This window comes from Chrysemys picta, chromosome 12 (assembly GCF_011386835.1).
Source record: "Chrysemys picta bellii isolate R12L10 chromosome 12, ASM1138683v2, whole genome shotgun sequence".
Taxonomy (NCBI): Eukaryota; Metazoa; Chordata; order Testudines; family Emydidae; genus Chrysemys; species Chrysemys picta.
The window spans coordinates 1,756,973-1,771,828 of record NC_088802.1 but is presented as its reverse complement, the minus strand read 5'-3'; the positions used below and the strand labels follow the sequence as shown (position 1 = coordinate 1,771,828).

Genomic DNA, 14,856 nt, shown 5'->3' with positions numbered 1-14,856 from the left:
CCATCACCCCCGCTATCGCTCCCATGATGCACCGGGGCAGACGCCAATCTCCCAGCGCCCCATCACCCCCGCTATCGCTCCCATGATGCACCGGGGCAGACGCCAATCTCCCAGCGCCCCATCACCCCTGCTATCGCTCCCATGATGCACCGGGGCAGACGCCAATCTCCCAGCGCCCCATCACCCCCGCTATCGCTCCCATGATGCACCGGGGCAGACGCCAATCTCCCAGCGCCCCATCACCCCCGCTATCGCTCCCATGATGCACCGGGGCAGACGCCAATCTCCCAGCGCCCCATCACCCCTGCTATCGCTCCCATGATGCACCGGGGCAGACGCCAATCTCCCAGCGCCCCATCACCCCCGCTATCGCTCCCATGATGCACCGGGGCAGACGCTAACCCCACCGCACCCAGGTGCCCCCGCCAACCGCTCCCATGATGCACCAGGACACCCCGCTACCGCTCCCATGATGCACCGGGGCAGACGCCCACCCCCAGGGGCTGCTACAGCTGGGGGAGGGGGGGGCTGGAGGTTGCGGGTCCCGCACTGACCCTCGCCGCTGCCCGTCGGTGGCTGCTCTGCGCTGCGCTGCCCTGCCCCCCCCTGCACCGCGCAGGCGCCCCCCGCTCCGCGTCCTATTGGCGGAGAGGCGCGCGCTCATTGGCGCAGTGCGCCGGCGCGAGGGCGGAGCGTTCACGGAGGGGGCGGGGCGTCTCATTTGCATACGGGGAGACACGGCCCCGCGCCATCCCGCCTCTTTCCGGCTTGGTCGAGTCGCTTCCGCCCCGCAGTGTTGCCCGGCTTCCGCCCCGCAGGGAGATGAGCTGGCGGAGGGGGGAGCACTTCCGGGGCAGGGGGCGGCCCGCAGGGGACATGGAGAGAATGAGTGAGGGGGAGCTGGGCTGGGGGGGCGTCCGGGGGGCACTTGGGGGGCGGGGTGTGGAGGGCAGTGGGGGGCGGGGTGTCTGGGGAAGGGGGGTACTTGGGGGGCGGGGGGAGGGGGAACCGGGGGGCAGGGGGGTACTTGGGGGGCGGGGTGTGGGGGAGGGGGGAACCGGGGGGCAGGGGGTACTTGGGGGGCGGGGTGTGGGGGAGGGGGAACTGGGGGGCGGGGGGTACTTGGGGGGCGGGGGGTGGGGGAGGGGGGAACCGGGGGGCAGGGGGGTACTTGGGGGGCGGGGGGGTGGGGGAGGGGGAATGGGGGGTGGGGTGTGGGGGGCGGCGGGGGGTGGGTATCCAGAGGCCGATTGTGGAGTCTGACCCCCCCATGTGCCCCCCCAGAGCTGCCCCCCCGGGGGCCCATGGAGCTGCCCCTCTCCGTGCTGCAAGTGGGCTGCGCCGGACGCTTCGAGCTCATCACCCGGCCGGAGGGGCCCGACGGGGACACGTTCCCCCTCTGCACGGTGAGCCCCCCAGTGCCGGCTGCCCCCCATCCCGTGCCCTGCCCGGCCGGCGTGTGAACTCTCCCTTCTCTCCGCTTCCAGCTGCCCCACGGCCTGCCCCCCTACGCCATGGACCTGGCCTCGGAGCTGGAGCGGCGCTTCCTGGCCAGCCCCGAATGGCTGCCCCTGCACCGCTTCGACAGGGCCCCCAGGTGAGCGGCCCGGGCAGGTGGGGTCACCAGGGCACCTGTCCCCAGCCGGGGCCCATCCCTCGGATGTGGGGGGGGCGTGTTGGAGGGGGCGGGGATTGGTGCTGACTCCGCCCCTCTGCGGCCCCAGGGTCTGGCCACGGGAGAAGGACGTCTGGTCGCTGTTGGAGACGGACCCCACCCCCGTGCACTCCACGCTGCAGACGGAGCGGGACCCCACCACGGGGCAGATCCTGGCCTTCAGAGAGGTGAGTGTGCCGGCCTGGACACCGGGGTCCCATCCCATCCCTTCCCTTCCCGAGGGGTGCAGTCCCGGACGCCAGGGTCCCGTCCCTTCCCTCCCCCAGGGCTGGGAACTATGTAGCACCCAAGAGGTGCTGTCCCGGACGCCGGGGTCCCGTCCCTGTGCTGCCCGGGATTAGGGTGATGGTGCCCACCGGGGTCCTATCCCCTTGCTTTCAGTGGGGTGGGATCTGGGGTGATCCCTCAGGATGAGCCTTGTCCTGGACGCCTGGGTGCCCCTCCACCAGGGTCTGGGAGCCGCGCGGCCCACTCTGACCCTGTCCTGCTCTCCGCCCCAGGCGCCATTGGACAACATGGGGCTGTCGGCCAAGAACTCGCTCTCCTTCCAGCGGGCACCAGGGCCCCCTGCCCAGGCCCTGCGGGGCAGCAGCACCAACTACCCCTTCTGGCCAGGTTCGTGACCCCCCCGCTCCCCGAGCTCCCCCATCGGCCGCAGGGGCTTCTGGGACTGAGTCTCTCTCTGGCTCCCTAGGTGGGATGGACGAGCCCAGCATGGAGCAGATCAGTGCCAAAGATCACCTGGAGGAGGACATCGACTTCGAGAGAGGTACATGGGACCCTGGCGTCCTGTATCCCCCCCACCCCCTCATGCCAGCCAGTCCCCGTGTCCCTTTCCCTGCCCCCTGAGCCAGCCAGTCCCTGTCCTGGGGCCGAGTGGGAGCTGGCACCCCCTAGAGGGGACAGGCCCCTTCCCCATTCCCCACCCCCCTGAGCCAGCCAGTCCCTGCCCTGGGGCCGAGTGGGAGCCGGCGCCCCCTAACGGGGACAGGCCCTGCCCCATTCCCCGCCCCCTGAGCCAGCCAGTCCCTGCCCTGGGGCCGAGTGGGAGCTGGCGCCCCCTAGAGGGGACAGGCCCCTTCCCCATTCCCCGCCCCCCTGAGTCAGCCAGTCCCTGGTGAAATTCTGCCTCCTTTTCCTTCCCCGCTGCCCAGACTTGCTGACGGTGCCGCCGGGCTGGAAGAAGGGGGTGGAGTTCAAGCCGCAAGGTACCAACCCCCCAACTGGGGAGCCCTGGGGAGAGGGAGCGGGTTGGGGGGGGACCGGCTGGGCTGCCCCCCGCCCAGACTGGCTCTTGTCCTTTCCTCCCGGCTCCTGGCCGAGGGGGAGCGTGTGAACCCAGCGAGGCAGCCGGGCAGATGCTGGCGTCTTGGGGCAAAGATGGGTGGGGGCCCGGGGTGGGGGGGGGCTCAGGGCCCGAGCCTTTGGCCGCTGGGCTGTACCTGGGCGGGTGCTCATTTTGGGGGGGTCCGCTCTGAGATCCCCCTGAGCTGGGGAGCCCAGCCCAAGGACCCCATGTGTGTGTCCCCCACGGTGGGTTGGTCCCCTCGAAGCCCCCCAGCTCTTCACCCCTGTATTTGTCCCCCCAGCTGCGGCACTCCAGGCTTCCCCGGGGCTGCTGCCCCTGTCCGGCCTGCTGGGGGCGCTGGACTCCTTTGAGCTGGGCGGCTCCAGTGACGAGGAGGAGGAGGAGAAGAGGAAGACGAAGGCCAAGGGGCCAGGGGGGAAGGAGGGAGAGACTCCCCCAGCCCCCACCCCGGCCGTGCAGAGGGCAGACAGCCTAGAGGAGCTGGTGCTGAAGGTGGGGGGTGGGTGCGTTTCTGGGGGCGTTGGACCAAGGAGATCTGGGGGGACGGAGGTTTTGGGGTGGCTGGGGGTGGGGGGAGGGAATCAGGGGTTGGTGTTTGGGGTGGGGGGCTATCGAGGGAGGGGATGCTCTGGGGGGCACTAGGGGGTGGTGAGAAGGGGAGAAGTGGGGGTTGGCGTGGGGGGCTGGGAGGGAGGGGGCAAGGATTGCCCTGGATGCTGAACCCTCTAACCAGCCCCTCTGCCCCCCCAGGAGGTGACCCCCGGGCCCCCGCCGCCCGTCCAGGCTGTGCCCCCCCAGCCCCCCAAGGAGCAATGGGCGATTCCCGTCGACATCTCCTCGCCTGTGGACGACTTCTACAAACGCATCCCCGACCCGGCCTTCCGGGTGAGACCGCCGCCCCGGGCGGCGCTGGGGGGCTGTGACCCTGGGGGGGGGGGTCTCCCTGGCTGTCAGTGCTGGGTGATGTGGGGGTGGGGCGCTGTCCTGGCTGTCAGTGCTGAGCTAGGAGGTGGGGGGGGGGTGGGGTGCTGTCCCTGGCCTGTCGGTCCTGGGTCTGTCCTGCAGAGGAGGCCCAGCAGGGGGCGCTGTCCCGGCTGACTCAGTTTCCCTGCGCTCCCAGTGGCCGTTCGAGCCGGATGTGTTCCAGAAACAGGCCATCCTGCACCTGGAGAAGCACGACTCGGTCTTCGTGGCCGCGCACACCTCGGCGGGGAAGACGGTGGTGGCCGAATACGCCATCGCCCTGGCCCAGAAGCACATGACCAGGTGAGAGCCCCCCCTCCTCCCCCCCCGCCGAGCCGGAACCACCAGCGCTCCCCCAGGGGACAGGCTCTGTGCCCCATTTCCCTCCCCCCGGTGCCAGCCGGCTGCCCTGTCTTTACCCCTTTCGGCCCTGTCTCCCCCCAGGACCATCTACACTTCCCCCATCAAGGCTCTGTCCAACCAGAAGTTCCGAGATTTCAAGAACACCTTTGGGGACGTGGGGCTGCTGACGGGGGATGTCCAGCTGCACCCCGATGCCTCCTGCCTCATCATGACCACCGAGATCCTGCGGTGAGGGGCTCCGGGGCTGCAGGTTGGAAGTGAGGGGCAGCCGCAAAGCTGGGCGGGAGTGAAGGGCAGGGGCTGGCCAGGGGGCCGTGGGGTGGGAGTGAGGGGCAGGGGCTGTGGGGCTGGCCAGGGGGCCATGGTCTAGCTGTCTGTCCGTTTGGCTCAGGTCCATGCTGTATAACGGCTCAGACGTGATCCGGGATCTGGAGTGGGTGATCTTTGACGAGGTTCATTACATCAACGATGCAGAGGTGAGTCGGGGGGGACATTGTGCGCAACATTACAATGGCCAGACTGGGTCAGCCCGACGGTCCCTCTAGCCCAGTGTCCTGTCTGCCAACAGTGGCCAGTGCCAGGGGCCCCAGAGGGAATGAACAGGACAGGGAATCAAGTGATCCATCCCCTGTCACCCATTCCCAGCTGCTGGCAAACAGAGGCTAGAGACACCATCTCTGCCCAGCCTGGCTAATAGCCATTGATGGACCGATCCTCCATGAACTTATCTAGTTCTTTTTTGACCCCTGTTCTAGTCTTGGCCTTCACAACATCCTCTGTCAAGGAGTTCCACAGGTTAACTGTGCATTGTGTGAATACTTCCTTTTGTTTGTTTTAAACCTGCTGCCCATTAATTTCATTGGGTGATTCCTAGTTCTTGTGTTATGAGGAGTAAATAACACTTCTTCACACCAGTCATGATTGTATAGACCTCAATCATATGCCCCCTTAGTTGTCTCTTTTCCAAGCTGAGAAGTTCCAGTCTTCTTAATCTCTCCTCACACAGCAGCTGTTCCATCCCTCTAGTCATTTTTGTTTCTGAACCTTTTCCAATTCCAATCTTTTTTGAGATGGGGCGGCCACATCTGCACGCAGTATTCAAGATGTGGGCGTATCATGGATTTATATAGAGGCAATAGGATATTTTCTGTCTTATCATCTCTCCCTTTCTTAATGGTTCCCAACGTTCTGTTCGCTTGTTTGACACCGCTGCACACGGAGTGGATGTTGTCAGAGAACTCTCCGCAATGACTCCAAGATCTCTCGAGTGGTAACAGCTAATTCATTCCCCATCATTGTATGTCTAGTTGGGATTGTGTTTTCCAATGTGCATTACTTCGACTTATCAACATTGAATTTCATCTGCCAGTTTGTTGCCGTCACCCAGTTTTGAGAGATCTCTTTGTAACTCTTCGCAGTCTGCCTGGGACTTAACTATCTTGAGTCATTTTGTATCATCTGCAAATTTTGCGTATTTTTTGCAAATTTTCCAACCGGTTTGCCCGGTACTATTAGTCGACAGGATCACAGCGTAGGGCAGAGCTTGTTAGCACAGAAATCAGTGACTTTCAGCCAAGTCCATCTTGGGGAGTCCTGGCCCAGATGCCCTGGACTCCCCCCTCTTCCAGTCTCCCCCCCGCAGACCTCCAGCCACCCCACCTCCGACACCCCCCTTTGCTCCTGCTCCTTCTCTTTGTCTCCCGGGCAAAAGGTGTCACCTGGTCACGCACCCCTCCTGGGTCTCAGGTTGCACACATCTGGGCAGCCTCACCTGCCCCAGGGCCTCGGCAAAACTCACCCCCCCAATTCCCACCACTGAAGTATTGGTGCAGCACACAGGGAAACTGAGGCACACCCCGTATTCGTATAGGACAGGAAGACTCACCTGCAACATAATGAGATGAATAAACCCACTTCCTCAGATCTCATGTCTTTCAAAAGTTTCCATTTAGGGATTGCCGTTTGGGCGCTGTCTGTTCAACCAACCGCCTCAGTTTTGCGTAGTTCCCCTTTCGGAAACGAAATGCTGCCATGCTGGGCCGCTGGGGTGTTTTCCCCGCCGCAGGGATGTTAATAGCGACTGTAATAGAATTAAATTTACCAAGAGCTCCAGCTATATTCACCTCTCGGACCAGACCCTGTGCTCCACTTAGGACTAACTCAAGACTTGCCTCTCCTCGGGTGGGTCCCAGGACTAGCTGCTCCAAGAAGCAGTCGCTTAAGGTGTCAAGAAACTTTATTTCTGCATCCCGCCCTGAGGTGACGTGGATCCCGTCAATATGGGGAGAGTCGAAATCCCCCATTATTGTTGAGTTTTTAATTTTTATAGCCTCTCTAATCTCCCTGCGCATTTCACAGTCACTATCACCACGCTGGTCAGGTGGTCGGTAATAGATCCCTACCGCTCTATTCGTATTATCAGGCATGGAATTACAATCCAGAGAGATTCTGTGGGACAGTTTGGCTCATTTAAGATTTTTTCCTTCATTTGATTCTACACTTACTTTCACATCTGGTGCCACTCCAACAGCGTGACCTGTTCTGTCCTTCCGATAGATTTTGTACCCTGGAATTACTGTGTCCCATTGATTATCCTCATTCCACCAAGTTTCTGTGATGCTCATTATATCAATCTCCCCGTTTAATACGAGGCACTCTAGTTCACCCGGCTTGGTATTTAGATTTCTAGCATTGGTATATAAGCACTTTAAAAACTTGTCACTTTTTAGCTGTCTGCCATTACGTGAGGTCATTGAATGGGACTCTCTTCATTTGACTGTTTCTCATCAGATCCTACCCGTATTTTGTCATCTTCCACCTTCTCCTCCTTACTGGGACATTGAAAATCTCCATTAATAGATCCTCCCCTAAGGGATGGCTCTGTTCGAACCACGTGCTCCTCTGCACCTTTCAGCTTTCCCCCAGCCCTTAGTTTAAAAAACTGCTCAACGACCTTTTTCACGTTAAGTGCCAGCAATCTGGTTCCATTTTGGTTTAGGTGGAGCCCATCCTTCCTGTATAGGCTCCCCCTTTCTCAAAAGTTTCCCCAGTTCCTAGTGCGGCTAAACCCCTCCTCCCTACACCGTCCTCTCATCCCCGCATGGAGACCCTGCAGCTCTGCCAGCAACAGGTGGCGGTCAGGCCGCGGAGGGGAGTATGGGGGCAATCATGGGGCTTGGGTGGGGTCTCTGGGCGGGGCTTCTGGCTCCAGCAGGACCCCCCCAGCACGGTGGGGGGGGGCTGTACACTGACCCCTCCCCCCATGCTCCCCCAGTGCGGCATGGTGTGGAAGGAGGGGGAAGGGGGGCAGGCCCTACATTGACCCCTCCCCCCCAGCGCGGCTTGGTGTGGGAGGAGGGGGGGCCAGGCTGTACACTGACCCCTCCCCCCATGCCCCCCCCAGCGCGGCGTGGTGTGGGAGGAGGGGGGGGGCAGGCTGTACACTGACCCCTTCCCCCCCCAGCGCGGCGTGGTGTGGGAGGAGGTGCTGATCATGCTGCCGGAGCACGTGAACATCATCCTGCTAAGTGCCACCGTCCCCAACACGCTGGAGTTTGCCGACTGGATCGGGTGAGGCGGGATCAGGAGGGTGGGGGCTGGGAGGATCGGGGGGGTAGGTGGGGAAGGGGGGGTGTATTGGGGGGGCTGGGAGGATATGGGGGCTGTGGGGAAGGGGGGTGTATTGGGGTTGGGGGGCTGGGGGGGCAGGCGGGTGCTGACACCCCCCCCCGCCGCCCCACAGGCGGATCAAGCGGAAGCGGATCTACGTGATCAGCACCCGGCGGCGCCCGGTGCCCCTCGAGCACCATCTCTACACGGGCAACAGCCACAAGACCCAGCACGAACTCTTCCTGCTCCTCGACGCCCGCGGCACCTTCCTCACCAAGGGGTGAGCCCCCCGCGTCTCCCCCCCCCCCCTCCCCCAGTGACAGGCCGGGCGTCTCCCCTCCCCCGCTGCCCCTCCCTCCCGGGGCTCCCTACGAACCCCCAGCGCCAGGCCGGGCGTCTCCCCTCCCCCGCTGCCCCTCCCTCCCGGGGCTCCCTACGAACCCCCAGCGCCAGGCCGGGCGTCTCCCCTCACCAGCTGTCCCGCCCCTCCCTCCCCCAGTGACGGGCCGGGCATCTCCCCTCCCCCGCTGCCCCTCCCTCCCGGGGCTCCCTACTAACCCCCAGCGCCGGGCCGGGCGTCTCCCCTCACCCACTGTCCCCCCAGGTACTACGCAGCGGTGGAGGCGAAGAAGGAGCGCTCCAGCAAACACGCCCAGACCTTCGGGGCCAAGCAGCCCACACACATGGGCACCGGGCCGGGCCAGGTCAGCACCGGGGGGGTCACGGCAGCAGGGGGAGGCTGTCACTGTGATGTGACAGGCTCTGGGGCGACAGTGGGGTGTGATGGGAGGTGGGTACAGGGGTGTCCTGGGGACTGGGGCAGGCGTGGGGGTGCTGCTGTTGGGGGGGCAATTCAGGGGGAATATGGGGGGGCAGGGGGGAGACGCAGGGGAGCTCAGGGCCCCGGCGTGACCCCCCCCCGCCCCTCCCCAGGAGAAGGGCGTGTGGCTCTCGCTGATGGACGCGCTGCAGAAGCGGGACCAGCTGCCCGTGGTGGCCTTCACCTTCTCCCGCGCCCGCTGCGACGACAACGCGTCCGCGCTCACCACCCTCGACCTGACCACGAGCGCCGAGAAGAGCCAGATCCACCTCTTCTTCCAGAAGTGCCTCTCCCGCCTCAAGGGCTCCGACCGCCAGCTGCCCCAGGTCAGAGCCGGAACGGGACAGGAAGTGGGGCTGGCACTGGCCCGGCCCCTCATGCATGGGACAGGAAGTGGGGCTGGCACTGGCCCGGCCCCTCATGCATGGGACAGGAAGTGGGGCTGGCATTGGCCCGGGCCCCATGGATGGGACAGGAAGTGGGGCTGGCATTGGCTCAGCTCCTCATGCATGGGACAGGAAGTGGGGCTGGCATTGGCCCGGCTCCTCATGGATGGGACAGGAAGTAGGGACCTTAATATAGCTGGAGGTGCTACCCTACAGAGGTCAAAGGCCATGGGTGGCCATCTTGGACATTGGCACAGGCTGGGCTCTCCAAGGATGGGACAGGAAGTGGAGAATGGGACCGGAAGTGCATGCCCCTTAAAGCGAGCCCGGAGAGCAGGAAGCGGACACCGCCCCCTGGGCAAGGCAGCTCCAGGGCCCAGGGTGTTGGCCAGGTTCCTCTGTGACAGGAAGTGGGCACCCTGGCATGGCCGCTGGGGGTTAAAGGGCACAGACAGGAAGTCCCGCCCCACGGGGGCTAGGGTTGCTGGAGGTCAGCAAGGCGGTGTTGAAGGACGTGCCAGGTGCTGCCGTATAGGACGCTTTCGGGACAAAGGGGACAGGAAGTTGCGCCCCACTGGGTGAAAGGGGGTTGGGAGAAATGTCTCTCTGCCTAGTGCTTCCAGGTCAAAGGGCACTCAACAGGAAGTGACATCAGCTGGGTCCCTTAGTGTGTGGTTTTGACTGGCCCATTGGCCCTCGCTGTTGAGGGAGGGGTCAGAGGGTGCCAGACAGGAAGTCCCGCCCCCAGAGAGAACAGGGTTGGCGTGAGTGCATGTACTGGGAGGCCCCAGCCAGGTCAAAGGGCACTCAGCAGGATGCTACCAGAAGTTGGGTCCCAAGGGGTTGGTGGGAGTGAGGCAAGCACTTCCTGTGATGTGCCCTTTGACCTGGAAGTTGTAGTTGGCCACCCAGGAAATGGGTCCCTGGTGGAAGGGTTTGGCTTGAGCCTGCTTCCGGGTCAAAGGGCACCTCACAGAAAGCGATGGGGGAGGGAGGCAGGAAGTTGGGGTTGGCGTGAGTTGGTCAGGCACTTCCAGGTCAAAGGACGCTGCACAGGAAGTTGCGTTGGATGACACAGGAAATGGGCATCTTAGGTTCCCGAGGGGTTGGCGTGACTTCAGGGCTCCCTCAGGGGCTTCTGGGTCGAAGGGCGCTGGACAGGAAGTGTCCTGGGGTGAGACAGGAAGCAGGATCTCCAGCGTGTGCACGGATTTAAAGTGTCCCCCTGGGGGGGCGGTTTCAGGTGCTGCACATGGTGGAGCTGCTGAAGCGGGGCATCGGGGTGCACCACAGCGGGATCCTGCCCATCCTCAAGGAGGTCGTGGAGATGCTCTTCAGCAAAGGGCTGGTCAAGGTGAGAGGGCGGGGCTGGGCAGGTGGGAGGAGCTGGAGGGTGTGGGGGCGGGGCTGGGTGGGTGGGAGGAGCTAGAGGGGGTGGGGCTGGTGGGTAGGAGGAACCAGGGGGGTGGGGTTTGGCAGATGGGTGGGAGATGTGGGTGAGGGGGTGGGGCTGGGCTGGTGGGAGGAGCCAGAGGGGGCGTGACCACGTGTTTTGCGCCTGCCCCCATCCCCTCCCCTCTCCTCCCCCCCAGATCCTCTTCGCCACCGAGACCTTTGCCATGGGGGTGAACATGCCGGCCCGCACCGTGGTCTTCGACTCCGTCCGCAAGCACGACGGCTCCGGCTTCCGTGACCTGTTGCCAGGTGGGTGCTGGGGGCCTGTGCTGCAGGAGGCAGCAGGGGTCTCTGCCCGGGCAGTCAGGGCTCCCCATGGCCCCAGGGCGGCGCTAGGGGCTGTACTGCAGGGGGTGGGGTGGAGGGCAGCAGGGGGCTCTGCCCGGGCAGTCAGGGCTCCCCATGGCCCCAGGGCGGCGCTAGGGGCTGTACTGCAGGGGGTGGGGTGGAGGGCAGCAGGGGGCTCTCCCCGGGCAGTCAGGGCTCCCCAGGGCGGCGCTAGGGGCTGTACTGCAGGGAGTGGGGCAGGGGTTGCTCTATCCGGGCACTCGGGGCTGGCGCCAAATGGGCCCTAGGGGACTGTGCTGTGTGGCAGGGACAGCAGGGGGTGCTTGGGGGCTGTGCTATGGGGCAGGAGCAGCAGGGGGCGCTCTCAGGCTCCGTGGGTCCCTGCAGGTGAGTACATCCAGATGGCCGGGCGGGCTGGGCGCCGGGGCCTGGACACCACGGGGATGGTCATCATTCTCTGCAAGACCCGCGTGCCCGAGATGGCCGACCTGCACCGCATGATGCTGGTGAGCGACGTCTGCGTCTGCCCCGGGGTGGGGGGCTGAGCCCGGCATGCCCCCCCGAGGGTGAGGGAAGGGCCTGGATTGTGTCCTGGGGCCCCCCGACCCTCTCTGCACGTGGGTATCCCCAGGGAGCCCCCAGCCGGCTACCTGACCTGGGGACATGCACCTCCCCGTCCCACCTCGCGGCCCGGCCACCTGCCCCGGGGACCCCCTGTCCCAGGGGACCCGCCTCACCTGCCAGCCGCCGCCCCCCAGGGGACCCCCCTTAGCCGCCGCCGCTCCCGGGGACCCCCTCACCCGCCCTGCTGCCCCCCAGGGGAAGCCGACCCAGCTGCAGTCCCAGTTCCGCCTGACCTACACCATGATCCTGAACCTGCTGCGGGTGGAGGCGCTGCGCGTGGAGGACATGATGAAACGCAGCTTCTCCGAGTTCCACAGCCGCAAGGACAGCCAGGTGAGCGCTGGGGGATGGGGGGGAGCGGTGGAGCGCTGGGGGGGCAGCCGGGGACCCGAGCGGGCACTGAGGCTCTGCGTCGCCCCCCGCAGGCCCACGAGCACACCATCGCCCAGCTGAGCCGCCGGCTGGCCGCCATGGAGGAGGTGGACACGAGCGGGCAGCTGAGCGACCTGCCGGAGTACGGCCGGGCCGTGCAGGAGCTGCAGGAGACGCGCCGCATGATCCAGGTAGGGGCTGCCTGCAGGGGGCACCGGCCCCGGGACGGGGGGCGGGAAATGGGGCAGGGGCCTGTTCCCTCTAGGGGGCGCTGGCTCCCATCTGGCCCCAGGGTGGGGACTGGCTCGGGCGGGGGGGCAGGGAATGGGGGGTAGACTGGCTGGGGGGGCGGGGAATGCGGGGGCAGGGAATAGGGGGGTGGGGGGCAGCCCGGCTGGGGGTCAGGGCATAGGGCTCGGGGGGCGCGGGGTAACTGTCTCCTCCCCGGCTGCAGAGACGGGTGGCAGAGTCGGCCAGCGGGCTGAAGGCTCTGGCCCCGGGTCGAGTGGTGATCGTCAATAACCCGGCTCACCGGAACGCCCTGGGGGTGATCTTACAGGTGAGGGGCGCTAGGGGGCACTGGGCTGCAGGGAGGGGCTTCGGGGGGGGGGGGGGGGCGGCTGCTTCTTCTTACCGCCCCAAACCCCTTCACAGCGTTATGTTCAGCTGTTCCCGCAGTGGGCGCGCCCCATCCCAGAGGGGCCACATCTCGGTGCTGAGGGGTCCCCAGGTAACCACCCCCCACCCCAGGGTGCCTGGGTAACCAGCTCCCTCACACCCCACCCCAGAGGGGCCACCTCTCTGCGCCAGGCCAGGGGGTCCCCAGGTAACTGACCCCCACACGCCCCACCCCAGAGGGGCCACTTCTCTGTGCCAGACTGGGGGGTCCCCAGGTAACTGACCCCCCCCCCATCTCCCCTTTCCAGGTCTCCTCAGACGCAGCCAACCGGACGTTCACCACCCTGGTGCTGTGTGAGAAGAGCCCTGAGGGGGGGGACACGGGAGGGGGCAGCCCCACCCCGGAGGCTCCCTTCCCCGACGACCTGCTGCTCAACAAGCTCTTTCTGCCGGAAGGTAGGGGGCTGGGAGCCCGGACGCCTGGGTTCTCTCCCCGGCTCTCGGAGGGGAGTGGGGGCTGGTGGGTTAGAGCAGGGGGGGCTGGGAGCCAGGACTCCTGGGTTTTCTCCCCGGCTCTGGGAAGGGAGGGGGGCTGGTGGGTTAGAGCAGGGGGGCTGGGAGCCAGGACTCCTGGGTTCTCTCCCCAGCGCTGGGAGGGGAGTGGGGGCTGGTGGGTTAGAGCAGGGGGGCTGGGAGCCCGGACGCCTGGGTTCTCTGGCTAGTGTCTCTGCCCCAGGGCCCTGCGGCCACGCGGTGGAGCAGCTGGGTCCCTGCGACCTCACGGCGATCACGGGCAAGACGCTGCGAGTGAACGCCGAGCGCATCCTGGAGGACGTCAAGAAGAGACAGATGCCGCGGTTCAGGTTGGGGTCCTGGGGCCTGGGGGAGGCGTGGGGGGGGAAGCCTGTCTCCCCATTGGACAGGAGTGTGTGTGGGGGTGGAAATGGGGCTCCAGGGGGTCCCCAGGTGAGGGGGGGCTGGGGAGGGGTTCCCATATTCCCCTGGCGGGGTTGGGGGCCCCAGGTGCCGGTTCAGGGGGGTGTTGGCGATTGGGGACATGGGAGGGGGTGGGGGGCAGGCTGTGGGGCCGGGGCTGACGTGTGCCGTTGCAGGAGTGACCCCCCCGGCCCCTCGGCGGTGCAGGCGGCCCAGGAGCTGCTGCGGCTGGCGGAGGGGGGCGCCGGGGGGCTGCCCCGCCTGGACCCGGTGGGCACCCTGCAGCTGAAGGAGCTGGCAGTGGCGGAGGGCGCCATGCGGCTCCGGCGCCTGGAGGAGGCGCTGCCCGGCTTCCAGTGCGTCCAGAGCCCCCGCTTCCCCCAGCAGGTGAGGGGGGGGGGGGCTCCACTGACCGCCCGACCCCCAGGGCCTGCGGCCGGCCGAGCGCGGGGGGTGGGGGGGGGATTGGGGCCTGTGACACACACACACAACCTGCGGCTGGCCGAGCGGGGGGGGGAGGATCAGGGCCTGTGACACACACACACACACACACACACACACAACCTGCGGCTGGCCGAGCGGGGGGGGAGGATCAGGGCCTGTGACACACACACCACACACACACACGCACACCCTGCGGCTGGCCGAGCAGGGGGGGATGGGAATTTGGGTGGTTTGGGGGGGGCTTGGGGCCAGTCTCACCCCCTCCGTCCCTTCCCCCCCCCAGTACGTGCGACTGGCCGAGCGGCTGCGGCTGCGGGCGGAGCTGGAGCACCTGCGGTTCCTGCTGTCGGACCAGTCCCTGCTGCTGCTGCCGGAGTACCAGCAACGTGTGGAGGTGAGTCCGGCCCTGCCCCCTGGCCCTGCCCCCTGGCGCTGCCCCACAACCATGGCCCCTGCCCCACAGCGCTGCCCCAGAGCCCCCAGAGTACCAGCAACGCGTGGAGGTGAGTCCGGCCCTGCCCCACAGCGCTGCCCCAGAGCCCCCAGAGTACCAGCAATGCGCGGAGGTGAGTCCGGCCCTGCCCCCCGGCCCTGCCCCACAGCCATGGCCCCTGCCCCACAGCCCCCGCCCCACAGGCCCCAGAGTACCAGCAGCGGGTGGAGGTGAGCCCTGCCCCATGGCCTCCCCAGGTGCTGCGGGCGCTGCGCTACGTGTCCCGTCCCCCCCCCAGGTGCTGCGGGCGCTGCGCTACGTGTCCCATTTCCCCCCCCCCAGGTGCTGCGGGCGCTGCGCTACGTGTCCCATTTCCCCCCCCCAGGTGCTGCGGGCGCTGCGCTACGTGTCCCCTTTCCCCCCCCCCAGGTGCTGCGGGCGCTGCGCTACGTGTCCCATTTCCCCCCCCCCAGGTGCTGCGGGCGCTGCGCTACGTGTCCCCCTTCCCCCCCCCCAGGTGCTGCGGGCGCTGCGCTACGTGTCCCCCTTCCCCCCCCCCCA

At 66.1% G+C, this 14,856-nt stretch overlaps 1 protein-coding gene across 1 annotated transcript in view; it reads left to right on the top strand.

Annotated features, from left to right (window-relative positions):
- Window positions 1-733: 733 nt before the first annotated feature.
- Window positions 734-14,856, top strand: part of SKIC2 (SKI2 subunit of superkiller complex) — a 14,641-nt gene continuing 518 nt past the window's right edge. Inside the window, exons 1-27 of the mRNA XM_065563859.1 lie at window positions 734-889; window positions 1,285-1,406; window positions 1,488-1,597; window positions 1,725-1,842; window positions 2,176-2,290; window positions 2,370-2,444; window positions 2,830-2,883; window positions 3,265-3,476; window positions 3,735-3,869; window positions 4,105-4,250; window positions 4,392-4,538; window positions 4,702-4,786; window positions 7,774-7,880; window positions 8,053-8,199; window positions 8,524-8,623; window positions 8,853-9,065; window positions 10,369-10,479; window positions 10,718-10,829; window positions 11,256-11,374; window positions 11,688-11,825; window positions 11,918-12,055; window positions 12,319-12,423; window positions 12,791-12,938; window positions 13,219-13,345; window positions 13,595-13,805; window positions 14,146-14,256; window positions 14,553-14,593. Of these exons, the coding sequence (XP_065419931.1) occupies window positions 823-889; window positions 1,285-1,406; window positions 1,488-1,597; window positions 1,725-1,842; window positions 2,176-2,290; window positions 2,370-2,444; window positions 2,830-2,883; window positions 3,265-3,476; window positions 3,735-3,869; window positions 4,105-4,250; window positions 4,392-4,538; window positions 4,702-4,786; window positions 7,774-7,880; window positions 8,053-8,199; window positions 8,524-8,623; window positions 8,853-9,065; window positions 10,369-10,479; window positions 10,718-10,829; window positions 11,256-11,374; window positions 11,688-11,825; window positions 11,918-12,055; window positions 12,319-12,423; window positions 12,791-12,938; window positions 13,219-13,345; window positions 13,595-13,805; window positions 14,146-14,256; window positions 14,553-14,593 (3,314 nt within the window). The 5' untranslated portion in view covers window positions 734-822. The remainder of the gene's footprint in view (window positions 890-1,284; window positions 1,407-1,487; window positions 1,598-1,724; window positions 1,843-2,175; window positions 2,291-2,369; window positions 2,445-2,829; window positions 2,884-3,264; window positions 3,477-3,734; window positions 3,870-4,104; window positions 4,251-4,391; window positions 4,539-4,701; window positions 4,787-7,773; window positions 7,881-8,052; window positions 8,200-8,523; window positions 8,624-8,852; window positions 9,066-10,368; window positions 10,480-10,717; window positions 10,830-11,255; window positions 11,375-11,687; window positions 11,826-11,917; window positions 12,056-12,318; window positions 12,424-12,790; window positions 12,939-13,218; window positions 13,346-13,594; window positions 13,806-14,145; window positions 14,257-14,552; window positions 14,594-14,856) is intronic.